This window comes from Spermophilus citellus (assembly GCF_964194105.1).
Source record: "Spermophilus citellus genome assembly, chromosome: 14".
NCBI classification, from domain to species: domain Eukaryota; kingdom Metazoa; phylum Chordata; class Mammalia; order Rodentia; family Sciuridae; genus Spermophilus; species Spermophilus citellus.
Window position 1 is genome coordinate 25,192,549 of NC_138194.1, and position 27,610 is coordinate 25,220,158.

The 27,610-nt window shown below is 40.0% G+C and overlaps 1 protein-coding gene across 1 annotated transcript in view; it reads right to left on the reverse strand.

Moving 5' to 3' along the window:
• PXDNL (peroxidasin like) overlaps window positions 1-27,610 on the reverse strand; it is a 489,071-nt gene that overhangs the window by 61,009 nt on the left and 400,452 nt on the right. The window contains exons 16-17 of the mRNA XM_081265922.1: window positions 25,352-25,509; window positions 22,494-24,000 (exon numbers count right to left, since the gene is read on the reverse strand). Coding sequence (XP_081122048.1) covers window positions 22,494-24,000; window positions 25,352-25,509 — 1,665 coding nt within the window. The remainder of the gene's footprint in view (window positions 1-22,493; window positions 24,001-25,351; window positions 25,510-27,610) is intronic.

The following is a 27,610-nucleotide window of genomic DNA, read 5'->3' on the forward strand; positions in this document are numbered from 1 at the left end:
GCTTGAGGTACAGTATAATAACTCCCGAGCCAAGAGAGCACCTTCCTCCTGATTCCTACTTGACTTTTAGTCTCCTTATCCTTTCTGACATGTAAGAACTGCCCTTCCTTTTGAGCTTGTTTCTGTTTAAAATAATTCTTTATATTTTTAGTTTTTATTCAATAGCTGGTAAGTATTTTTAGGAAAAAAAAAAAAGAGGAGGCTTCACTCTACGAAATTGATTACTTGCCAAGAAATTCTCTTGGTGTCAAACTGTCACTGGAAGGAGGCTATTAGTCAAATGCTTTCAAAAGCACATCATTCTCTTTTTAAAGCTGCTTTTATGTCCCTTATTCCAATAATAGAACAGGCAGGAAAAACAAAGTTTGAATATAATATATTGTGCATTATGTTTATATATTTTAATCCCATTTTCAAATATCACTTTGGGTAATTAAAAATAGTAAAGAAGCTAATGATTTCATTGACGTAGAAGCCATGTCAAAAAGAAAGAGGAGGAGAAGGAGGAGGAGGAGGAGGAAGGGAGTTCTATTCTAGTTAAAAATGGTTATAAAGTATCATCCATTGTTAAAATGAACATGAGGATATGGGTCAGTCAATTCCTATGAACCCAGTATTTTCAGTGCATCTTTAAATATTCTCCACTTTCTTCATATTTATTATGAGTGACAAGTATTAATATTATTTCACAGATATCTTTATTGTGCTTTACAAATACTTTAAAAAGCTTTTCATATATTCCACAAATTTTGCACAATAGTTATTATTGCTTTTTTTCATGTACTTAAACATATAATCACAACTGCTTTCCTCAATTCCAGGCAAAAAGCAAAAAAAAAAAAAAGATGGATTCAAGTTCTGTTAGGATTTCTTTTTGTTTAATGAGATGACAAGCTGACCTAATTAGATGGTACAAGGCACAGAGTTTCAGCAGTGGCAACAGAGTTCTTTCTATTGTGAAGTTAGGAGAAATTGTATTTATAATCATAAAAAAACTAATGTCAAAGCTCCTCAACAATTTTAATATACAGAGAAAATTAGAGAGTACACCAGTGACATTTCATGAGTAAAAGAAAATATTTAGCTACACCTAACTTACTATGAATTTTGTGTAATTTAAAGGCCGTCCTCTGTGTTTCCATTCTGGAAATACACTTTTCCTGCAAATGTCATGATGCTGTGAAAGGAAAATGAGTGAATTGTGACCTACACAGAGATGGGTGCCCCTCATTTCCATCCCCAGTATTGCAACAATAACATCAACAAAAATTCATCTTCTCCGCAAACAGATGAGATATTTATATAATTATTCTAACTTTAGGTATGAGAAATATGAGACTAGAAAAGATAACAAAAGGTTACACGGTGCATGTGAAATCCATGGTTTGATACCAGAGCTCTCATGCCAGTATTCTGTGTGCTAAGATTGTTTCTCCAATCTTCTTTTGTGGTATAACTGCAACAATATAAAATCAAAACCAGACATTGTCAATGGTGAGTTTTGCATGGTAGCTGGGAACCCCACCCTGCCGCAGTTTTGGCTGGGCACAGAATCACGAGCCACCACACACCTTGTAGATTCAAACAGCATATTCCCGAACTCACACCGGCCTCTACACACGTTCTGGGGAAATCCCAGTTCTGCCGCCGCCCAATTCACCTACACCACGAGGCTTTCTTTTCTAATACTTTCTGAATCTCACGAGAACTCAAGGGGAGGCAGCAGGATACGCCCTATTCCCCCGCAGGGTACACCTTAAACCTGGAACTTCCCTAAACCCAAGGATGGGATACTCCCTAAAACCTGATCAGCTCTAAACCCGGATCCGCCCTGGTCCTTGAGCAAGGTCACCTTACTAAAGCATACATGCAATGTCACAGCGAATGTCCTCTAAGCAACATGGGGTACGCTGGCAAGGAAATTTTGATGCGTCATTCCTACTTGGCAATGGCCCTCAGCACCACCCCACGCTCCAAAGATGTCCACTGCCTAGCCCTGGAACTTGTATGTTACCTTGAATGACAAAAGAAACACTGTAGATGTGAGTAGGTAAAGCATTTTATGATGAAAGTATTGTTGTAGGTTATCTGGATGGGCCTAATATATTCACAAGAGTTCCTAAAAGTAGAAAAATGGGGGAGAAGAGTAAGAAGGAGGTGGCCTTTAGCCAAGGAGTGTTGGCAGCCTCTAGAAGTTGAAAAGTCAAGGAAATGAATGCTACCTTGAAGGCTTTGGAAGAGGATGCAGGCCTGATGTTAGCCCAGTGAGAAGTGCTTCAGACTTCTGACATCTAGAACTATAAGATAATAAATCCATATTGGTTTAAGGCATCTACTTTATGGTAACTTGTTACAGCAGTCATAGGAAGCAATTACGGTGGCTAAATGCACAAACTTTGGAATCATCTATGAGACTCAGGTTAAAATTTGCATTCTCCACTTGCAAACTGTGTATCCTTGGGAAAGTTAACACCCACTTCACAATGGACTAAAAGGTGTTAATGTGCATGGCATATGGAAAACTATTTTATTCATTTTGCAGCACACAAAAGCTCATGTGTTAAACTTGTTGTTAAATTGTCTTAATGAGAGAAAATGCACATCCCAGAACATTTCTTTTTGTGCAATGAACATCAACCAAATATAAAGAAGTATTATTAATCTTAGGTTAAATCTATCCCATCTGTAAAATCGAAGAGGTTAATAAGAAAAACAACATCCATTCAGATAGTTTTGATGTGAGTGTCTCATTTTGAGGTGAGAAAATGATAACCCCAAAGATGAACAATATCATTCCCTAGACAAGATAAATTAGAAAAATTCATCAAAGAATATCATTCTTCAGTTGTGCTTTTATTCTGTGAGAGAAGACATCAGCAGCCTGTTCATAAAGGACAAATAGCAAATGGTTTTGGCTTCTCAAGGCATACAGTGTTTGTTGCAATAATTCAACACTGTATGGCAAGAAGTAAGTGGCCACAGACAATATGTAAATAAATGTGTCTGGCTATATAACAATAAAACTGTAAGTGTGACTGACCCACACTCAGACCTTGTGCTTGAGTGACACCCAACTTGAAGGGCCTTCACTGTAGCTTTTAGCAGTCACAGTGCTGTCCTTTACTCTCTAAAGTACCCTGAACTACATGACCCTAGACCTGTCATCACACAGGCCTGAAAGTCCTTGTCAAGGAGCCAAGGAAGCAATCCTGCTTCTCCCACTTGAGCGTGTATTGATTCACTTTGAAGGAACCTCAGGTGTAAACAGGGATTTTCCCACACAAACAGATATTGTGGTCATTCTATGGCTTGGATGTGACTTAAGTGTGTTTCTCCAAAGGTTCATGTGTTGGGAGCTAGGTCTCCAGTGTCATGATGTGGAAGCTGATGGAAAATTCAGGAGGAAAGGTCTAGTGGAAAGTTCTGAGGTCCCTGGGGACACCACCTTGGGAAGAGAATTCTGGTCCCTTGGAGTCAGTTCTTAGGAGAACAAGTTGTTACAAAAGCCCAAAGCTGAGTGAGTTGTCATAAAAGCCTGAGTTTCCCTCTCTGATTTCCTGTTTGAGATGGGATCCCTCCTGTTACATACATACCTGCCACTGCCATCTATGGGATTAGTCAAGAGAATCCCCACCAGAACTAAACAGGGGCCAGCACCAGGACTTTGAGCCTCTGAAACTGTGACCTAAATAAACCTCTTTATATATATATATAAGTGAATCTCCCTTTGGCATTTAGTTATCAAAAACAACAAGTTGACTAACTGCCTCACATGTTACAAATATGTGTTCAGACAAGGAAAAAGTATCCTTGATGGGTACCTCCATTTACCCATGGACAAATTTACTATGAAGCAAACGACAAGAACTCTTTAGATCCCTAAACTGCAGAGCTCCTCCCAGCCCCTAAAAAGAGCATATAATGCATTTGCACAGTCTGTGCTTCTAAATGACGTGTCATCGGAGCTTTAGGTCCTCCCTGACTGTGAAGACTCTGCTCCAGATGCTGAGCAAAGGACTATCAATGAACATTCTCCCTATGCTATGCAAATTCTGTAAAGTTACCCTAGTAAGTCACACTAGAGATCATCCACATACAGGAACAGCATGTACTTCATCTAGGCTGCCCCCTCCCTCCAAATCTTGGTTTACAACAGTGGACAGTAGCTTAGTAATCTCTGGAATTGACATATCAAGGCCTTTGGTATGAGCAGAAAAGCCACTGGATGAGGAAACACAACAAAATAGGTACACTATAAAATAAGTACATCCAAAAAAGGGGATTAAAATTTTGAAACTAAAGAAAGGAGCAAAATTTTTAAAGTATGCATCTAATATTTTTAAAAAGGGGGGAAATTGTGGAAAAGAAGATGCTGAAGAATTAAAAGTGTTAATATAATTAATATAATTAAAAGTGTTAATATCGATGCCACACAGTATCTGAAGAGAAATGAACAGTAGAAGACATCAGAATAAGGACAGAAGCATTGGAAACAGGCAGTAAGTGGCTGTTGTTCTGTCTTGCTTTCTTTCCTCTCCTCTCTCTCTCTTCATTTTAGCAGAGGGAAAAAAAAAAAAGATCTTTGCGAAACTTAAAAAAAATCTATTACTTCCTAATGAGACCCACACTTAACTTCAATTTACTTTCAGGGCAGTTAACCTGCCACCCTTTAATCCACTGCATAATGCCACCAGGTAATGGAACTGTCACAAGACAATTCCACAGCTACCCACTGCTCCTTTTTTGGGTTTTCTAAGGGAAGATTATTGAAGATTGTAGCTAATTTATGGCTACCTGGGCCTCTCTTGCTACAGGTACTGACACTAATGGATCTCAGCTCCACTTGGCAGAGAAATAAATGTGTTCTATAGATTGGCAATAAACAGGGCCACTGGCAGGGAAATCTGTTTCAGCAAGACCACCTACAGCTCAGAGAAAAAAGGAGAGACTGACAGGGAGAATTTGACTGCAGGAGTTATTCATGTATGATTTGTGATCAAGATGGCAAAGCTGCAGGTTTTTCTCTTTCAGAACATGTCCGCGTGAGACACCCACTGGCAACACTGTGGAGGCACTGCATGTGTGATTCTGGGTGGTTCCTCACAGGGACTCAGATGAACCACTGTCCCCAGAGACCTTCCCAACCAGAAAGCAGAGCTGTCTGTGTCTCCACATGTCCCCCCCTCCCCCTCCCCGACAATAACGTGAGAGACTCTCTACGAATGGAAACTTGAATCTGGACTAAAAAATTGATCAGTAAACCATTTATACATTAGTGAAGATATTCGAATATAATATAGAACTCATAGGACTAGTTTCCCCACAAAAGCTAGGATGAGATTTTCTATTTTTCTCCTCATAGAAGGAAAATAAGGACTTGATCACAGTTTGTCACACTTCATTCTTAGACCTGTTGATGCATGACTCTACCGTACCGCTCCATGGTGATCTTTACATATCTGTCAAGTATGGGCCCTGATATTATGGGGTCTGATACTTACATTGTTACTTAGCAATTAGACATGAGCAGTGGGTGAGGAGTTTCTGAAAATACTTGGTACAGAACAAATTTGTGAATCAAGTCCTGCCTCGGTGCTACTGCAAGTTCTGATGAGATAGCTATTTCTGGACCCTTGCCTGATCTGAGCCTTATAAACTATTCCTCTTACAACAGAAGGAAGATAGATAAAATCAGGTGATAAGAACCAAAGGGCAAGGATATATTTGCTCAAAAGGGCCTAATGGATAAGACACCTTAAATAAGACCCTGCACAAACAATACAGACCGGAGATTTATAGGCCAAGGAAAGTGGAATGATTAAAATGAAACCACCAACCACAAATTCTGTAAAATGAGTTGCCCTACAGCTTACTGTAGTCTGTCCATTCAGAACTGAGAGGTGACACTTGGATGGGACCTTCTAACAATCTCCCTCCGGCCCCAATAAAAGTGACACAAGTGAGTTGTTGCTCTCCTCTTTGAGAAGGTCTGCTAACTCTCGGAAGGGTACTTTTCCACCTTGTTCTTTCTCTTCTAATAAACTTTGCTATACTTTTACTAAGTCTCCTGTCTTGCTTGAAATCCTCTCCTGCAAAGACACAAGCCCCAAGAACATGACACAATCTTCCATTATATTATCTTAGATATGATCTTAGGTCTTTTATCAATATGTGGATGCTAAAAAAAAAAGTGGATCTGTATGTAGGAGAATGATTACTAGAGACGGAGAAGAGGGAGAGGAGAGAAGGTAAAGGGAACTTGGATAATGGTAACCAGTTAGACAAGAAGAATAAGTTCCAGTATTCCATAGTCCAATGGAATGGCAGAAGTCCACAAAAACTTATTATTGATTCTATGAAGAATTGGAAGAGAGGAGCCTAAATTCTATAAGCACAAGGAAATGGAAATTCTAATTAGCCAATTCAACAAATTTAATTAATCAAATTTGTTAAAAATAGTAAATGTTAAAGAAAGAACGGGGCCAACAACATATTTTGGTTTAGTGCTGCCTGCAGTGATTATCTACTGAGGGCTGCTCCTGAACAGCAAGATTCTCTGAAATATGAAACAATAAGCAATAAGCCTTGCCAAAAAATCTGATTTTAGTTTTTCAACTAGAAATGGGTTTCAAATCAGTTCCATGTTTGTATTATCATTCCATTCTCAACCAAATTATACTTTTGAAGATTTTTGTAGTTGTTTATTTCCTGTTTTGAGCGATAAAAAATACAAATTATTTAATATTTTAAAGTCCTAATCTGAGGCCACAGAAATTAAAATATCTCAAAAATCAAATAAAACAAAAAACTTAAGAAATCCGTGCATTAATCCTTCTACCTGTTTAGCAAATATCTATTATCAACCAGGCATTACTAGACATGCATGAGAGACAGTTTAAGAAGACATGCTATTTCTGTTCAGAATGCTCAGTTTATTCATGAGCTTAAGCATAGAAACAGACAAAATTGCCTATATTTTCATCCAAATAAGTACAAAATGCTACAAGATTACTGAGGAAAAAAAAAAAATATCCCAGATTTGGAAGATGGAATAGGCATGTGCCAAGTAGCAAAAGGAGAGAAATGATTTTCAGCCAGAGCTTTTGCAAAGGCATAAAAGCCAGGAAGAATGGATTCTCAGAAAAAGGGAACCTCAGCACCCTTAAAGCAAAGGAAGAGTGAGTTTGGATTGGAAAGAACAAGAAATATGGCTGAACATTCCCATTAGGACCAGAACCCAAAGGGATTTTTTCCTAAGCACAGGATTTTTCGTGATCTAACTAGAAAAAGATCTTCAAATGTTTTTAAGTAGAGAAATGACATATCTCCTTTTCGCTTTGCATAAATCTAATTCTGTATGGAAGAAGGGAGGTATTGCAGAAGGCTACAGAGAAAGCTGCTGCAGACTTCCAGGTGTAAGTACGGAGAAGCCTAAAATATAGGTTGAATTACTGGAGAAGCTTTTATTTAAACAATGCCACACATGCTAAAATCATAGGGGGAAAAAAAAAACAGATTTAATTGAGAATAAATATTAGCTTCTGTTTCTTTCTATGGTGAAACTGGAAGGAGACTAGTCCTCCCACTGGATGGGATGAAGTAAGATGGAGGAGCCTGGGTAAGGGGAAATGACCCTTGTTGGAGTTCAGGGCAGCTGAAGAGCTGAGAACAGGAGACAGGGCCTGCAGTGGGTGAGCCTCATCATCCTTGGGAAGGGCTGGCCAGGTAGGCACAAGAGCAGGAAGGATTAACTAAGGCTCCTAGAGATCAATTGTTATAGGGAGGTGAATCACAACTGGAAGACCACTTTAACACCTCAGAGAGCCAGTCAGAGAGCAACACACCAAATCTTGGAGTAAGTTCTATCCTTACAAGGATAAAACCTACTCAAACTATTCCACTCAGCCAATACGATGAGGTACAATGTTCTCAACTCACAGGGGAAAAAAGCTATGGCCTCTTTAAATACAAGCTCACCTCTAAAGTTGTATTATTATTATTATTATTATTATTATTATTATTATTATTATCATCATCATCACCTGGTTATACATAAAAGTGAGGTTCATTTTGTCATACTCATATACGCATATAACAGTTTGCTCCATTTCAATCCCCGGTACTTCCTCTTCCCGTTCCCTCCTCCTTCCCACTAATCCCCATTCACTACTCTACTGGTCTTCCTTATTTATTTATTTTTAATTGGTGCATTATAGTTATATGTAAAATTGGAATGCACTGTGATATACTCATGCACGCACATAGCAAAATTTGGTCAACTTCATTCCCCAGTTCTGCCCAGTTCCCTCCCCTCCTCCCTCTCTTATTGCCCCCCACTTCTACTCTACTGATCTCCCTTTTATTTTCAGGAGAAAAGTGAATCACAGGAAAATAAAGTTGCTTTTTGTTTCAAACAAAGCAGCCAGAGAGATTTACAAGGTGATCTAGAGGTGAACTTTAGGCAGCTAAACTTGCAGAGCCATCCTGTTCTACCCTTTTAAGTGACCTAGAAGTGAACTTTGTTCATTCTAATACTAAATTCTCTACTCACAGGTGATTCTTCACACCATTTTTAGAACAGGTGATGATTCCAAGGCATGATGTTGGACTGAGCATACTCAAGAGTGTATCTGCCTCTACTTATGACAGTGAATCTGTCCTGCATGAATATACATGAGTTTCCTCAATAAAAGCCCTTTGCTTTGTTTGCTGTGGAGACACTGCATTAGAATGATTGCCATTATGTTCCTTACTTGCTGCAAGTAATAAACCTCTCTGCACTCTTACCTCCTGGTTGTGTTCATCAGCTTTGATTCATCAAAGGAAGAACCCATTGCTTTTGGTTAGGAAACAGAGCCTAAAAACCAAGCCCATTCAAGGTCTATATACAAATCAGAGTTTGGAAGTTGAGCCACATGGTGTTGTAAAAAAGGTTCACTTGATGCTTTGACTGTATCCCTTGTCGCTTTTAAATTTACTTGTTTTTTCTTTTTCCCAAACTTTTCCCAATCGTTCTCCTCCCTGATCTTCTTTTCCCTGATTTTTCCCCTAAACTTCTCCCTGATCTTCTTTTTACTCAATGAACTCTTAAAAACACCCTGTTCCCCATGATGGGCAGAATCACAGGCTCTGGACAGGTGTCCATTGTTTCTCCTTTGCTAGCAAAGCAATTGAGAAACTGACGTGACTCCATTTTTGAGAAACCAGCCTCTACCTCAGAGCAAAGCCTGTCCAAGGAAGGGGGCGTGACCCTTGTCCTTGAAAAAACCCACAGAGCACTTCTAGGCAGATAGCCAGCCACCTTGCTGAGTTGTTTGTCTGTAAATAACAGGAGAGATCTGCAGCACCAGGTGTCCCTGACTCAGTCAGGCTAGGTGAGGACCCATAGCAACCCCCTAGCAGCCACCAATCAGCATGAGATGGGGAAAATACCTGGGATGCCAGATGACCCTCCCAGTAGTTTATGGTGGTTGATAACATGTTGGGAAACCACCTAGTTCAGCACGTACTCCCCTCATGGCTTAAACCTATCAGTTCAAACGAATCCCCCTCTTGTACTAACCAATCACCCCTACCCAACTTGTTCCCAAGCTAGCTCACAATAAACACCTCTTTGCTGCTTATATCAATCTTGGTCTCTGATGATCTTTTGGGGGTCCCGAACTCGGGCATATCATGTCCATTGTTTTTCCTTTACTAGCAAAGCAATAAAATATTTTCCTGTTCCTCAAGATCTTGTCTTCGTTATTGGATTGGTGTCAAGGAGGAGGATGGAGCTTTTGGTTACAGTGTCAGCAGAGTTTAGGGAACACCTTAAGCTTTCTGCATCTCCACCCAAAGGAAGCAAAAAGCCTATGCAAATGCAAGGTGGAGTCACAGTCATTGATAACATGTTTAGAAATCACCAGACAGGAAAAGAAACAACCACCAAAAAAAGGATCTATACTTAGGAAAATAAGTGGTCAACAGTAATAGTAATCGACCCCAACAATGATGTCTGTGGAGTTGAACTTATCATGTAAGGGTCCCGAAAAACGTCGGAGAAGGAGAGACCACACGAGACTAGCTCCATGCAATGGCAAGGGGGATTTATTAGGGATCCGTTCCAGCGTGCTGGGGCTCCGTGCTCACTCAAGAAGGGAGAGCAGCCCAGAGCCCAGAGCAGAGGTCAAGCAGAGCTTAAGTACACTTTTTGGAGAGGGTGGGGGGCTTTGCATACATCAGAACAAATCATCATGAGGCGCGGGAAAATTGAACAACAACTCTGATACGTGATTAGTCCATTCATTGGCGGGAACAGGCTGGGCAGGGGTGATTGGTCACTTCTAAACTGGGTACACATTCAAACTGATTGGTTCGGGCCCTGTATGCTTACGTGACAAACTGCACAGGGCCCTAGGCTGAATGGCCAGTAGGGCATTGTCTTAACTATCTCAGGAATCTGGGTGTAACAGAGGAATTTAATAATACCTAATCTTTTACATTTTAATTCAAGCTTTCCAGCTTAGAAACTTTACCCTTTCAATCACAAAAGAACATTAAAGCAGCTACTGTAAATGCATTTCAAAGAATTAAAGGAGATACATTCTTGTTGAGCTACCATTTAAGTAAATTTCAAAAAAGAATCAGGAGCCATAAGAATGTAAATTCTAGAACTACTTGTACAATAACTGAAATGAAAATTTCACTTGATGTATGTAAGAGGCGATGGAAGATGACAGAAGAACTTAAAAAAAAAAAAAAAAAAAAAAGATCACTAGTGACTTTCCAGCCTGAAGAACAGACAGAAGAAAAGATGAAGCAAAAATAAATTCTTCTACATTGACAACAGAAGTGGATACTATCACAACCACTTCAGATAACAATCTGGCAGTTTCTTATAAAGATTAACAGAGTTACCAAGTGACCTAGAAATTACACTGCTATGTTTTTATGCAAAGGAGATGGAAACATAGATCCTCAAAAAGACTTGCATATGAATATTGGTGGCAGAGTTATTTAGAAATATAAGGTCCTTGCTTAGCATCTGGATGGCCATTTTAAGGGAAAAGTTTCGCTTATCCACCCAAGGGCATTTCTGAGAAAGGTACCAACCCAACCCTTAACGGCCTGAATTATGACCCACCCAGCTCTGACTCCTGAGCTTCCCCCAAAGAACTCCCAGAACTCAAGCCTGTTTTGCCTCTCTCTCCTATAGAGAGATGACCTTCATTTGTCAGTTCTGACAAATAAATTCTCATGTGTATCTTGGCCTGGTCTTGTCTTTCATTTCTTGCTTTCCCATCTCTCATTCCTCACTTTTCCTTCAAGAAATATATAAAAACTGGCAACAGCCTAAATGGCCTCCTCAGGTAAATGAATAAACAAATGTTTGTCTACTCATAATCAAAAAAAAAAAAAGTGACAGAAATCCTACCTATGGTTGCTGAGGCTGGAAGAATGACTGCAAACCCTCGCTGCTCTGTCACTGTGACTGACTTTTAAAATGGACATGTTTCTTTCTCTTCTTCTGCCCCTCTCTAATCTCTTCCTCTTTCTTCCGCATCCTAGGCAGAATTATCTGTCCTTGTGCACACACCCACCACAGACAGGATCCAAGTAATTGCAACTTTGAGAATGGCACCAGAAGATCTAAGAAATGACATCTCCCAAATTAACAAGCTATTTACAACTCTAGACAGAGAACATGTGGGTTTTCGCCTTTGAATCACCTCTTTAAAAGTCCCCTGCTCTCCCTAATGAATAGAATCCAGTCCCTGGGACAGGAATACTCGGTGTTTCTCCTTTGCTAGCAAAGCAATAAAACTTCTTTTTCCTTTTTTCTCAAAATCATGCCCTTGTTATTGGATTGGCATCGGGGACTGAGCTTCCGGAAACACAAAGACCATGCAGTAAGTTTCTGGAGAGATGAAAATATTCTTTCCTTTACTGTAGTAATAACTAACCACAGAGGTACAAAAATTGCTCAAAGTAACCAAATTACTCATTTAAAATGTAAGTATTGTATTGCATGTTATTTTTTTCCACAAAACATTGGTTAAAATTTTAATTTTGGTCAGATTTGGGTGCTTTAAAGACAAAGTGCCATTAAGTTGCAACTAGAAGTGTCCTTTTTTGTCCACAAACAGACTGTAACACTGAAATTAAGCATTTATTTTGTTCAACATAAGGTTACCTATAAAGCATTTGCTATGATTCCATACTGTATACAATCATTGATACCAGTGTTGAGAATCAGGATCTGAGTCTCATCCTCCCAGTGTTGAAGAATGAACACCTGAGAAATGCCGAGGCAAGCGCAAAAAGTTTAATAATAGAACAGAGAGAGAGAGGGGCTCCAAAGTTGGTGCCCAAGGGAGTGGAGGTGTCCTGCCCCTTCCTCCTGTTATCCTGCCTAAGTGACCAGTGACCAAAAGCCTGGAGAGAAGCTACCCAGAAAAGCTACAAGAGAGCTGCCCAAGGGGAACTCATTAACAACTCCTTGTTGGAAGGAACATTTCCCTGGAGGCAGGTGACCTTGGCAACAGGTTAGAGCAGGGGGAAGTGCTCTGGAGGTCTCATCATTTTATTTCCTTTGAATCAGCCCCCCATCTTCCTGATGCAATCCCTCATTGTCTACACTGACTGTCCTTTTGTCCCAGCGTCACCATGAACAACTGAGTTATAGTATTTTAACTTCTGTATTAAATTCTGATGACATATTGGTGATGACATCTTCAGTTATTATAACAACAACACAGTATAGCATCCATATTTTTTTTTCAAAGGCACAGCTGGGGTGTGGAAAAGGAAGATTCTCAAAGTTAAGAATATACCTATGAGGTACTGGAGAATAAAACTGACCAAATTATGTTATATGCATATACAAAATATGTCAAAATAAATCCCTCTACTGTGTATAATTATAAAGCACATATAAAAATTAGTTGTGTTTAATGGTTATATATATATATATATATATATATATATTCATAAGGTATATTAAACTTTATTATACATTCTATATACTAAAACCACTATAAAATCTATATTTAATGTTAAATTAAATGTCATGCTTTAAAGTGTTGAAGCAATTATTTCTATTCTGGTTTTGCTGAATGAATATGACAGGGTACCTTCTAAGAACTGAACTTTTAAAGATAACTAACAACCTGATTTTTAGTTGATCCTGTTACTTCACTTGCTGAGTCATGTGTTGAGAAACTGATGTGACTCTATTTTTGAGAAACCACCCTCTACCTCAGAGCAAAGCCTGTCCAGGGAAGGGGATGTGACCCTTGTCCTTGGAAAGACCCACAGAGCACTCCTAGGCACATACCCACCCTGCTGAGTTGTTTATCTACAAATAACAGGAGAGATCTGCAGCGCCAGGTGTCCCTGACTCGTTAGGCTAGGTGAGGACCCCCTAGCAACCACCAATTAGCAAGAGACAGGGAAAATACCTGGGATGCCAGATGACCCCCCCAGTAGTTTATGGTGGTTGATAATATGTCGGGAAACCATGTAGCTCAGCATGTATTCCCCTCCTGGCTTAAACCAATCAGTTCAAACGAATCCCCCTTTTGTACTAACCAATCACCCCTACCCGCCAGTGAATGTGATAATCAATGTTAAGAGTTGTTGTTTGATTTTCCCGAGGTGTGTGAGGATTTGCTGAGAAATGCTATGATATATGTAAAGTCCCTGCCTTCCCCAAAGAGTGTATAAAACTGCTGCAAACCCTGGCTTGTGGCTTCTCAGCGTCACCAATTACTGTGTGCGCACACAGAGGACCAAGCTTGCTCACAATAAACGCCTCTTTGCTGCTTACATCCATCTTGGTCTCTGGTGGTCTTTTGGGAATCCCAAACTCAAGCATAACATTGTATCTTCTGAGTTGCAGGGCTACAGAGTTAACTGAAGGAATTTTGATTGGAGTGTATAAGTGTGTGTGTGTGGGAGGGTGTATGTGTGTATCTCCACATGTGTGTGTTCTTTTTATTGTTTTTGAATGGGGATAAAGAAATGCAATAATCAAACATATGTGGTTTTCTCTGTTGTAACTTTTCACTTCTGTATACAAAGTTAGAATATATTATAGTTAATTGAGGTCAATAAATATTTGATGAAAATTAAATTGGTATGAATAAGTCTAAAAACTGTTTTCATATAAGAAAACTTTATCTGGTCAGGGGTTTGGAACTGAGAATAGTTTTTAAATCAAGGACCTTAGGGGACTAAAATGATCCTCACATAGCTTGGTCACACTTCCCTAATGAAATATCTATCATCCAGTGAGCTGCTGATTTGCACTAGGCCCTGGGCTGAGCTCTGGGGATTTAAAAATAAAATTGTCAAGTGTCTGCAATCAAGGAGAACACACTCTTGGAACCCTGTCACTCAATTAGTATGTTCTCTAGAAAGGCAGAAGTAGGATAGAATGATGATGACCAAGAGTGGAAATACTTTAAAAGTGACACTTAGATTTAAATAATATGATCTGGTACAATTGAATATGCTATGGCTTGGATCTGGAATGTTCTTCCAAAGTTCAGGTATATAAAGTATGTCCCCCAAGGCAGCAAGGTTCAGAGGTGGAATTTTTAGGCAATGATTGGCTTGTGAGGGCACTGACCTCAATCCACTGATAGGCTAATGGCACTATTGGGAGGTGGGACATAGTTGGAAGAAGTAGGTCAGTGGTGGCATGACCTACAAGGGTATATCTTCTCTCCTGCCCCTAACTCTCTGTTTTTTCTCCTGCCTTCTTCCTTCCCAGATCCCATGAACAAAGCAACTTTCCTCTACTACTGGCTTCCACCATGATGTTTCTGCCTCGAAGCCAGCTAATCATAGACTGAATCCTCTAAAACCATGAACCCCAATGAATTTTTCTTCCCCTAAGTTCTTGTCAGGTACTTTTGTCACAGTAATGAAAAACGGGCAACAAGTATGGTACACTTATAATATTATAAAAATATATGAAAAAATAGGATAAAAATTCTTGTGCTAGCTATGACATGAAGGATGTGAACTTGGAGCTGTGAGAAAAAAAAAAAAAGATCTCAGAGCCCTGTGTCTAAAATCAAGAATAAAAAATTAAAAAGGAAGGCCTTAACAGAAAGATACAGAGACAAGAAGAGCAGAGAGATGGGTCTTTGTGAAGCCCAGCTATCTTTATCCAGTCCAGTATCCTTCTGTAACTTAGAGCAAAACCATTCACTCCAAAAAGGAGAGAGGACAATGATGGTTCCTTGACTGGGAACAATGTTAATTTCAAATGTAGGATTTGCTTGTTTGGCTAAAGGGAGCATCTATTAGGTGGTATGTGGCATGGCCCCTGTCTCAGGCCACTTCCTACGCCTGAGATGTTCAGGAAATGTAGGGGCATCAGATCAACACGATATTGAATTAATGGAAGATTAGTGTTTATGGTGAATCCAGGTACTTGTGAGTCCTTTGACAGTATAAACAGAATGGTTGGTGTGTTTGTATTGTTGTTTTTTTTAAATTTTTATTTACTTATTCTTTATTTTTATAAAGGATGTTTCACATCTTGTGTCAGACTTGTAGAATTCAGCTCTCAAATGAAATGGTTGAAAATCACCATTTGACAGCAACCTATGGTATATCTGTGCATACCAAATATTCAATAAAGGCGAAGGGATGATGTTGATGGATGTGGCACCCGAAGACAAGTATGAATATGAAAGTGAGGAAACTCTTAGGAGGAGAACAGAGTCAGGAATCCTAAGAAAGGAAGAGCTCACCCACAGGGAAGATCACAGGAAGACAGAGGGGAGTGGCCTAAATTGTGACAAAGATATTCTCGCAGACTTTAACCTTTTGGAAACCTTAGATGGAAAGCGTGAAGAAACTAAGGATTTTTTTTTGTCTGCTTGTTTTTGTTTTTAATGTTATAAAATGAAGCAGTTATAAGATAGATATATGTGCTAAATATAAACTACTGATCTGGTAAATGGTGGACCATTTTTCTTAAAAGATGAGGCAGCCACACATTCTTATGATAAAAGGTGACAGATAAACTTGTGCTTATTCAAAACCAAAAGTACACATCTTCAAAAAAAAATCATACATATTTTTCAAAGGAGGATTTGAAAGGAGCTTTAAACATAGCCTCTGTTTCAAAATTTATGTTCACCACTCAGTGGATAATTAATCTTCACATCCTGCTCATTATATGCTTTGAAAAAAAAATAAAAAGAAACAGTATGATTCTTGAGAGCAAGAATAATCCTATAAAAAGATAATAATTCCTTTTCACACAGTCTCTTAATAAAATGAACTCCTGACCAAAAAAAATATATATATATATATTCCTTGAGCTTTTGGTACTGAAGGAGCTAAAAGGCTTGCACTTTTAATAAACTGCTAGGGTCTTTGGACCCAGGAAAGGTGAACTGAGGAGAATAAACTCAAGGGATCCCACACTGTTCTCACCTGCCTCTTATGATTCCTCTGTTGTCATCTTCTTTAAAGACACAGTTGTCACTTCCCTAATACGTCTCGACATCTTGAGTCACATACTGATTCTAGGATTTGTCTCCTGGGTACAAATCCCACAGCTTTTTCCTTCCTAGTTGATCATACAGGCTCTGGGCCTGCCCTCCACCCTTCATTTCTTACATCACAAATGACCTCTGTCATCATTCTTACAGCTAGTGGGGGCTTTCTCAGAGAACTGCCACTTCCCTTGAGGACTGAGTTTCTCCTGCTGCTGTGGAAAGAAGGAGCTCTCCGCCCACCCCACCCCCATTCATATGTTGAAACTTAGTCCCCAGTGTATTGATATTTGGAAGTGAGCCCTTTAGGAGGTGATCACTGGGATCAATGCATGATAAGAGTCTCCACTCAGGGCTGGGGATGTGGCTCAAGTGGTGGCGCGCTCGCCTGGCATGTGTGTGGCCCGGGTTCGATCCTCAGCACCACATACCAACAAAGATGTTTTGTCTGCCGAAAGACTAAAGGATAGATATTTTTTAAAAAGTTCTCTCTCTCTCTCTCTCTCTCTCTCTCTCTCTCTCTCTCTCTCTCTTTAAAAAAAAAAAAAAAAAGAGTCTCCACTCAGTGTTTTCCCCTTATGTCTTTCCATCCCTTCTGCTCCATGGGGCATACTATTCAGGTTTGTCTTGGAAGCAGAGACCCCTCACTAGACACTCAAAATGCCAGAACCTTGGTCTTGGACTCCCAGCTTCCAGTGCCACGAAAGAAAAAATAAAGACCTGATTTTTTTTTTCTTCTCTTTTTTTGAGACAAGGTCTCACCCAGGTTGGTCTCAGACTGGAAGTATTCCTGCCTCAGTCTCCCAAGCTGCTGAGATTACAGGGCTGTGCCAACATGCCCAGTTTAAAGATCTGCTTATAACATCGGTCCACTTTATGCTTTGAATATAACCCTTGCTGCTCTGCCAAGGCAACTTATTTTTGAAATAGACATGTTTCTTAATCTTTATCTCCCCCTACTCCTCCCTAATCTCTCCCCTTCCCTAATCTCAGGGGAAACAGGATTACCTTTCTTCCCTATCCAAGGCAGAGTTATCTGTCTTGAGTACACACCCACCACTGGAACAAAGTAATCCAGACTTTGGGGATGGTACCAGAAGGTCTCAGAAATGACTCTCTCCCAAATTAACAAGTGAACTACAACTCCAACAGAGAACAGGTGGAATGTAGCCTTTGAGTCACCTTCTTTAAAAACCTCCTGCTCCTGCGGATGGGCAGAATCACAGGCTTTGGGACAGGAGTCCCCTGTGTTTCTCCTTTGCTAGAAAAGCAATAAACATTCTTTTTCCTTTTTTCCTCAAAATTATGTCCTCATTGGATTGGCATCGGGGACAAGGACTGAGCTTTCAGCAACATGCTTTTATAAAATTATTCAGTCTCATATAATTTTGTTATAGCAGCCAAAATGAACTAAGACACATGGCATCTTATGGAAGAAATCCTTCTGAGGTCGGTGAGTCCCCTGTCCTGAGCCGTGAGCTCTTTCAGGTGAACCCCCAGAACACGGCCAGCCTCACTGAAGGATGATCACAAAGCCATTCCCATGTGACATTCCGGTGACAGATGACATGCTGCTCTGGCCAGACCCAGATGGTCATTTGAGAAAAGATTTAGCACAGACTTCCATGTGTGGCTCTGACTTTAAAAATATCAAAGAGATCCAATGTGAAGGTCCGGATAGAAGGTGACAAGAAAAAATAGATTTTACTTCTGGGTGACAAATTTACAGAAGGCTTTAAAATTAAGTGAAGTAAAAGGAAACCATTAGCTCTGTAGACCTTTAAGGTCAGGGAAGTGTTCCTGGAACATTCAGATATTATTAGTTGTGGATTACAATTTATTATTGAAAGAGTATCTTTTTAAATATCATTTTAATCCATCACTCTGCAAGTAATTGTTGCCAAAAGCTCAGTCCTTGTCCTCAAATACTAAAAACTAAATATTAAAAAAATAAAAAATAAAAATAAGTTGCGGTGGCAGAGCAGGAAGGGTTATATTCAAAGCATAAAGTGGACCACTGTTACATAATTACCTAAATAATTACATAATTACCTTAGAATGCTTAGATTTATAAGGACCTTAGGGATTTTTTAGTGAAACATCCTCAGTTTAGGAAGGAAGAAACAAGAAAATCCATTTAATTCATCCAATATCATGCAAATTAATTTGAACAGAAAGAGCCCAGGTCTTTGGACATATTAAGAAATCTTGCTATTACCACAGATTACTCTATCAGATTTCTCTGAAATTTATAGTATCATCTATTACCCTTCAGCTTATCCTAATAATTTTTTAAAATATATTTTTTAGATGTTGATGGACCTTTATTTTATTCATTTATTTATATGTGGTGCTGAAAATTGAACCCGGTGCCTCACACATGCGAGGCAAATGCTCTATCACTGAGCCACAACCCCAGCTCCTTATCTTAATAATTTTCAATTATCACAGAATTCTACAGTAAACCACCTGTGTCTAGCTATTTTAAACAACACCTTTCATGAAAATTCTCCTTGACCAGTGCAGTCCCCTCCTGATAACTAAGGACTGACACCTCCCAAAGCACCAGTCTCCTCCTCTTGAACTGTCAGTTCGTACTCCACAGAGTTTACAAACTTGCTCATCACAACTATATCTGGAACTTCAATTATGTCATTTAATTAAATAATATGTAAAGTAGTAAAGTATTTGTTTAAAAAAGTAGATAACTTAAATTCTGTGAAAACTACATTCAATGTTTTAGAAGAAATAAAGTAAAAAATTGCTGCAAATAAATTGCCCATTGTACAACTGACGTGTGCTGGTTAATTAAATAAACATATAAAAGGAATCCATCTTCATACCATTGCCTACATAGGAAATTCTTTTTCACCTATTAGAACAACCTTGTAATCCTGAAAGATTCAATGTGGGCATAGTTATGCCAAAACAGGTTAGAACTCTTGGCAGCAAATCCATGTGCAAAGTATCAACAATAAAAAAAAACAACAACAACACTTTTTTGTCTTGCATACACAAGCAACATGTGCTTGCAGATATGTGCAATTAAAATCACTCCTACAGAATACAAAGCTTTTAATGCCACATGTCAGTATTTATTTTGCCAATTCACAAATGTTCTACCTACTTCCCAAACTGACCAAAGTCATTTCAAAACAAACTCCTAAAAGTACATTTGTCAATTAATACAAAAGGAAAAAAAAGTAACAGGAGAGAATAAAGAAATAACTATGTAAATTGGGATACTGAAAGCCAGACCCTCTTCACCAGCACAGTCAGCTCCTAAGAAGTTACAATCCCAGAGCTGGAAGATCGGGCTATTAAAAACAATTCCAATGTAATTGTTTTGTGCTCACAGTAAAACGAGTCTAAAATGGGCATTTTACAAATATGCTATGAATCAAAGGGTTTTATGGTTTAGATACTAGATGTCCCCCCAAAAGCTTATGTGTGAGACAATGTAAGAAAATTTAGCGGTGAAGCGATTACGTTATGAGAGTTTTAACCTAATCAGTGCATTAATCCTCTGATAGGGATTAACTGGGTGTTAACTGTAGGCAGGTTGGGTATAGCTAAACGGGGTTGGGGGTAGTGTCAATGGGCATGTGCTTTGGGTTTATACTTTGACCTTGGTAAGGGGACTCTCTCTCTGCTTCCTGTCACTAAGGCCTTAGCTGCTTTCCTCCACCACACCCTTCTGCCATGATGTCCTGTCTCACCTTGGGCCTAGAGCAACAGAGTTGGCCATCTGTAGACTAACATCTCTGAAATCATGAACCCCCAAATGAACTTTCCCTCCTCTAATTGTTCTCATCAGGTCTTTTTTGTCACAGGGATGAAAGGGCTGACTAAAATAAAGGGGAAAGACAGGGGCCACAGGCAGCCTATGGGAAGGCAGAATGGCTACCCCTCCTGAGCTGGAGAAGCCCATTCATGCTGATAAGTGGTGCCATGCTTCAGCTGGCACAGAGTTCACCTGTCTCATACATTCCCTAAGGCAAGGATAATGTCTGGCTGCTTAGGTTCAAATGGGTTGCAGGGCCAAGATCCCAAAGGAACTAACAGAAAGGAGCTGTGCTAGCTGCAGTGGCACATGCCTGTTATCCCAGCTACTCCAAGGTTGAGGCAGGAGATCGCAAATTGGAGGTCAACCTTGGCAATTTGGCAAGACCCTGTCTCAAAAAAAGAAGGGGGGGGTGGGCTGGGGAGGAGGCTGGGGATGTAGGTCAGTGGTAAAGCACCACCGAATTTAATCTACAGTCCTAAGAAAAAACAAAGTATCCCCAATGGGATGGGGAGGTAGCTCAGTGACAGAGAGGCCTTGGGTTTAATCCCAGTACAAAAAAAAAAAAAAAAGGAAAAACAACATTTCTTCTATGGGTTAGGGATGCAACTCAGTGGCCCGGGGCATGTCTACCATGTGTGAGGCTCCAGTTTCCATCCCCTGTACCAGAAACAACAAAACCAATCCCCTGTTCCTTCCCATTCTCTTTTCCTGCCACACAACACCACACCTTCCAGTTCTGAGCTCCCCTTCCAGAGATTGCCCACTCTTCCCACTTCATCTACCATCTGAGGCTCAGAAAAATTCCAAGACCAGATCAAATGGCATGAGTAGCTTGCTGTGAACCTTTCCCATACCTTCCATTTATCAGCTCTATGTTCCCGTAGCATTCATTTCCCACCCCTATCAAGCCCTTGCCTGCTGATCACAACAGGCGGCATCTGCAGCATGCTGTCAGGCAATCCCCTGCAAGGATGCTGGTACCTTCATCTCTTGCCAGCACCAAGCACAGGCCTGGATCTCAGCTTATGTGCACTGCAATAATGATTCTGACAGCTGACATGATACTGTTAGAATAAAATGTCTACCGCTATCATTTACTGATTGCCTTTGATGAAACTGGACTAGGTATTTGCAGTATTTTATATAATTTAATACTTAAACAAATATAAGAAGGAGCCACTGTTTTCTCATTTTATCCTGAGATTGAAAAACTGTTTAAATGCTTTCCACAAGCCCTTGAGACTAACAAGTAGCAGAACAGAGATTTAAACCAGGTCTCTGTGAATCCAAAATCAATGTCCTTTCTAATTAGAAACTTGCAAATTCAACCTGAATGATACTTGGATGTGCTTTAAATATGTGACACATTTTCAGTTTGAGATTCCACATATGTACAAGCTCTAGTGACATTAACATATCTAATTCCCTAATCATGCAAAATGGTCCTGATATTGATAATTGGCTACATAACACAATTTTCAAAATATCTGAAAGACTTCACATTAATATATCCTAACCTACTAGTAAATATTAGTCTCTATTTAGCCTATCAACAAGTATTCTTGATGAAACATTTATTTATTTACCATATTTTAAGGGACAAAAAGATGGGGTGTTTGAGGAACAGCTGAAGCTATTTTCTGGAATATTTAAAACTTGGAACTTCAAAGAAAATTTGAATCATGTATAAAAAGAATTTACTTTTCCAAAAGGCACAAAGGATACAGTAAAAAAAGACCCAAATTATATTGTAATGATAAGCTTAGAATGATTTGATTTTGACAAAAAAATAATAATAATAATTTGCTTTCATTTTTTTCTACTTTGCTATGATGGTCTATATAATGGGCCAATTGACATCAAATTCTATGGCCTTTTATCAACCAAATTGTCTTGCTTGGATTACTACAGAACATGAATGAACTGTAGACTTGCCCTCCTCCCCTCTCATAATTAAGATGTACTCTCTAGTTAATGAGAGGCAGCAATATTTGCATTTACAAAGGCAGTGGATACATGAAGAAACAAAAAAGAGTATCTCAGTCTCTGGAGAATCCTATCTTTAATATTACATTTCTGCCACAATTAACTAATGGTTTGGCAATGACATCCCCGGGAAACCCAATTCCACCTGCACAAAATGCCCTTCAACTCTTCTACCTCTCCCCAAACTTTTAAAATCCAGGCAACATTTGTGTACTTACTTTTTCAATTTTTGTATTATCTCCAAATCTTTAATTTCATTCTGAAGATCCTCAAAGTTCTCAACAGAAGTCAAATTACAGAAAACTCTGTAGTCAACATAGGGAGGGATACCATGATCCCGGCCCCTTTGAATGTTGGTGGCAGCCAAATCCAGGGCCACAGAATGGGCGGTGGAGAACAACTTCTCTGTCAATTCAAGGTTGAGAAGTTGCGAGGGCACCCGCAATTTAGTGGCTACTCCAAATAGCCCCCGAAGGAGTGGATCTATCCCACCTTCCTCGATTATTCTGGATGGCGAAAAGAAAGCTTTGTGGAGTGGGAGGTGGCCTTCGGGAATTTCACCGAAGGTATCATTCAATCGGTAAAGAATAGGATTGATTAATGTGTGGCCAAATCTAAAGGCTGCAGTGGCAAAAGAGTTAATGATCCCAGCATTCACGTTGGGATCATACCCCTGGTACTCCCCCAGCATCTTCATGCCAGGGTCCCCAAGAATCTTGGGCAGCCAGTGGCTGTAGGTGATGTGCTGCAGTTCCGCACCCACAATCTTCCTGGCTTCCTGATAAAGGGTGTCTCCATCCCAGTGGGGGTTCAGGGCCGATAGCTCTGTGGCCACCCTGTTGTGTTCCCGGAACCACAAGGTGTGCATAGCCGTCAGAGCCAGCTGCTCATTAGCCCTGTGGTCCCCTGCCAGGAAACAGGGGCTACGGTGGCTGCCTCGTTCACCTCTAGTGCATTCGGTGGGTGGGCCTGAAGAAAAGGGCAGTAAGTGCTTCCCAGAAGAGGACCAAGTCAAGCCCGTCCTCAGCAGTCCCTTGGGTGCAGAGAGGTCTCTGAGAACCTGGGATTCCCGCTCTGAGCTCCCGTAAACATTGGAAGCATCAATGTAGGCTGTGAGCTGGTTGATCTGCTCTCGTGCATAGACTGAATTCATCATCAAAGAGGTCGTGCCGCTGCCACACACGGGGCTGGAGCGTGTAAAGAACATGCAGGGTGCTTGGGCGCCCCTGGGATCCTCTGGCGGAATGGCAATAGGGAAGCAAGGAGGGTCATTAGTGCAGGCGGAGCTGCAAGGCTGCCCATCGGAAAAGCGGGCGGTGCTCAGTGCCGGCACTGTATGATCCAAGTCGTGGTCCAAAAACTGTCCCCACTGCATTAGCATGTGGGTGTACCTGTGGTCTGGAGTGACCGCCGCTGTGCCAGCCATCACGGTGGAAACCAGCCTTGGCAGTGGGAGTGGAGAGCGGCCGGCTCCATTGTGGCGGCCAGCCCCACGGGGCGAATTGAAGCCATTCTCATAGGCAGGCTGCAGGACACGCACCAAGGCTGTCAGGGACGCGCCCCACGTCGGGTGCTGCAGGTTGTTGCAGGTTCCGTCATGGGTCCGGTACTTCTGATGAAAGCACAGGTCAGAGCAGTTAGGCAGACGTCTGTGGGCCGTGCAACCGGACAGATTGGCGATGAGGCCAAGGTAGCGCGGGGAAACCAGATCATTGTAGCGGAATTCTGAAACCCAAGCAGTGACCTCAATGAGAGTAGCCCAGGAAAAGGGAGCAGAGAACTTGGTGCAGTTGGAACCCCCCCACCCCGGGGTGTGTAGAAGTCTTTCCTACTTGTCAGGTCACAACTAAACACCATAGGACAAAGTATTGGGAAATAGGTACACAACAAAGATAATTCCAGAAAATAGAATTACTTCAGTAATGTCTATCTTATGAACAATGGCTGACTATTAGAATCAACAAAATGAATCTTGGGGCTGGCAATCTAGCTCAGTTGGCAGTGTGTGTCTCCCATGCACAAGGTCCTGGGCTCAATCCACACACACATACAAAAAACAAAACAAAACAAAACAAAATTATTTTATTGTTTCTAATCTTCTAGCTACAAATTTAGAGTATATTATTCCTAATGTGATTTCTTCTTCTACTAGAGATAATTGAATAGACAAACTCTAAGATGGCTAAATAACTGTGGGACTCACCTTTATTTGTGGCTGCGGAAACAGCTAGAATTGGCTTTTTTGAAGACAGGGACAGAGCTAACTGATACCTGGTTTGATTCAAACTCAAGTAATCATATATTTAACTAAAGCCCTGATATGAAGATTTCACTAGACATGTTGGTTAGGGAAGTTTTGAAAACCCAAGACAAACATGGAAGACTAAGCACAGGCAATTGTACTTTGCAGTGATTGCTCAGAAGACCCAGGGGTTGAGGCATGAACACAAATGGACCTTTTGCCCTACTGAAGAAAGTAGAGAACGGATAGTACTATATGAGTTGCTGCTACACTCAATGCAAATAGTGCACAGCCAAGTATCATGTTCATTTGTTTCATTTTAAAGAGAAACACTTAGAAAATCTGAAAGCATTTTATACTACCACATTTGACATTTACAAAGTAGGTGTCTGTTTTGTAAAGAAATACAAGAGAACTTTAAAATAGAAAAAAGGGGGGTGTGATATCAAAGTTACAGATGACAGAAGCAATTTCAGATAAATTTACAGAATGATTTAGGTAATCACCATGATAAGTGAAAGGAACTAAAATATTTCTCTAAATAAAATGTAATATCATTTGTATTTGAAAAGTTCACACCAAATGGTTCCCCTATATTTGTCCAATATAAATAATTGGCAAACGTAGAGACAAGTTTGCATATGTATTTATCATCCTTACTTTTGAATTACAGTTCCCATGAGGAAAAATCTGCATTTACTTAAAGTGGTAAGTAAATTAATTTTGAAGTCATAGGATGTTCTGGAGAGGAAAGTTCACATTCATTGCCGAAGTGATGTCCAGTTGTGCTGTACTGTGGAGAGCATGCTTAGAACAGAAGGGCTCCACACTGACCTCTGCCTTCCAGATCAACCGTCAGCCCCTGCTTCACACGGTCCCGGATCAGCTGCAGTGTGTGCTCAAAAATTTCCCCTGCTCTTGCTGTCTCCACAGTAAATGGGTCACTTGGGTAACGAAACTGAGCCAGCAGATCACTGGGAGTGTGAGGTTTTCTGCAAGTGACAAAACACATGTCTCTTTAGAAGGCAAAACTGTAGACTCTGTGATGCTCCCATAGGCTGGGCACTTAAGAAGATTTTTGCCAAAAGTTAAAGAAGAATAAAATATCCACCACTAGAATATGAACTTTGCAGGCTAGCTGTAGGTTATTTTTCTTTTTTAACCACTGAATCCTAAGTATCGGTTACAGTGCTGAACTCAATATTTTAAATAAATTAATGATTTAAACAATCTCTCTTGATAAAAAGCAACATCTGTGGTAGTAGTGATAAACATTAAGAAGTCCATGTGTGAGTTCCAGGGTACTCAGTAAACCTTTTGAAACAGTGAACCATGTTCTCAGTATTTGGATCTTGGTAATTGCTGTCTTCTCCTTCCCCAAATGTAACTGTCTGAAAGTTCCCCCTTGCCTTTAGAATCCTGCTCAGGCATCACTCTATTGGTACAGTCTCCCTGATGGCTCTGAGAAGCTATCACTCCATCTTCTCTATTACTTCTGTATCCCTTCAGATGTTTGTTATGTACTCAGCAAGATGTACTTAAATTGCTGACATATTGTCTTCCCTACTAAAGAAAGAACTGGGTTAGGGATGAAATGGTGCCTGTTAAGATTCAGATCTTACATGTCGCTGAAACCCTCACGTGTTGAAGGCTTGATCCCTGCCTAATGACACTATTGGAAGGTGGTAGACATTTTAGAAAGTGGTGCCTAATGGGAGGAAGTTAGGTCATTGAGGTATGACCTTGAAGGGTGTACTGGGTGTACTGGACCCTTTTCTCTTTCTCTTTCACTTCCCAGCCATCATGAGGTAAGCAGATTTTCTTTACTATGTACACCCACCAGTGATACTCAGCTTTTCCCCAGGCCTAAAATGACAGGGTCAAGCAACCATGGAATGAAACCTCTGAAACCATAAGCCAAAATAAACCTTTTCTCCTTTTATTTCGGTAGTCTCTCATAAAGACAGAAAGCTCACCCACGCAATGCCCTATTCATCTTTGTATCCCAGGTACCAAGCCTGCTGAACAGCATTCAATAGTGGTTTATGCACATTTGAAGAAATGAAATAAGTTAAAAATACAATTAAAGTCCCTAAGATTACGAAGCAAACTGTTTTAGAGATTTGGTCAACCAAGGCACATGTCATCCTCTGTTGTCTTGAATCATAACAACTTGAGATCATAGAATAATAGTAATGATACTAATAACTCACTTTAATAAAGCACTCTGTGTGTTCCAGGTAATGTTGAAGCATTTTATCTGTATTTTTTCAGTGCTCTTACTGAAGCACATAAGCAAGCACACTCTTACAGCAGATCCTATGGACTTCCCGATTTTACAGGCAAAAAACGTGAGATACAAAGATGTCAGGTCACTTGCCCAAGATTACCCAGACACAAAGTAACAGATGAGGAACAATAATAGAAATATAAATGGTCAGGATGGCTTTCAAACAGGAGTCCATGACCATAAGCTATATTGTTTGTGGATATGCAAGGAGTTTGAGTAGTACCTGATTAAGGGATTTTAAACTGTCCCTTTTTGATCAACAACTAAAAATACTGTACGTATACTATGATTATGAAAACAATACTCATGTTTTTTTCTTAAAAAATGTTAATGTATTAACCATATTTCAGTGTTGCCAACACAAAGTAATTTATGGGATTGAAAAGTTTCAGAAATCTAAACACTTTCCACTTCAATTAAAATGAAGCAAAATGCCAATTTCCTTAACCAAGTTTTTACCTGTGGGGTACCAGCATCTGACCGAGTGTGTTCATCTTGAAAATCACTCTCAATTCACAGGCCATAGGAGTAGTGGTCTGGTATTATCTGGTGAATGCAGACATACCAGATTTTTTTTGTCTTGACATCTTTTGTCAGACTGTTAGAAATGGATCTGTGGCATAAATTAATGCCATTTTTACTCCATGGGAAAAATTTCCGTCTCTTGGAGTCTGAATCAAAAATTGATGGCTAGAACAGAGGGTGGCACGTACACAAGAACTAAAAGCATTCTGGCAATCTTACACATCCTACCTGTTATAGTATACGGAAATTATAAAAACCAGGCAGAACAGAAATGAAAA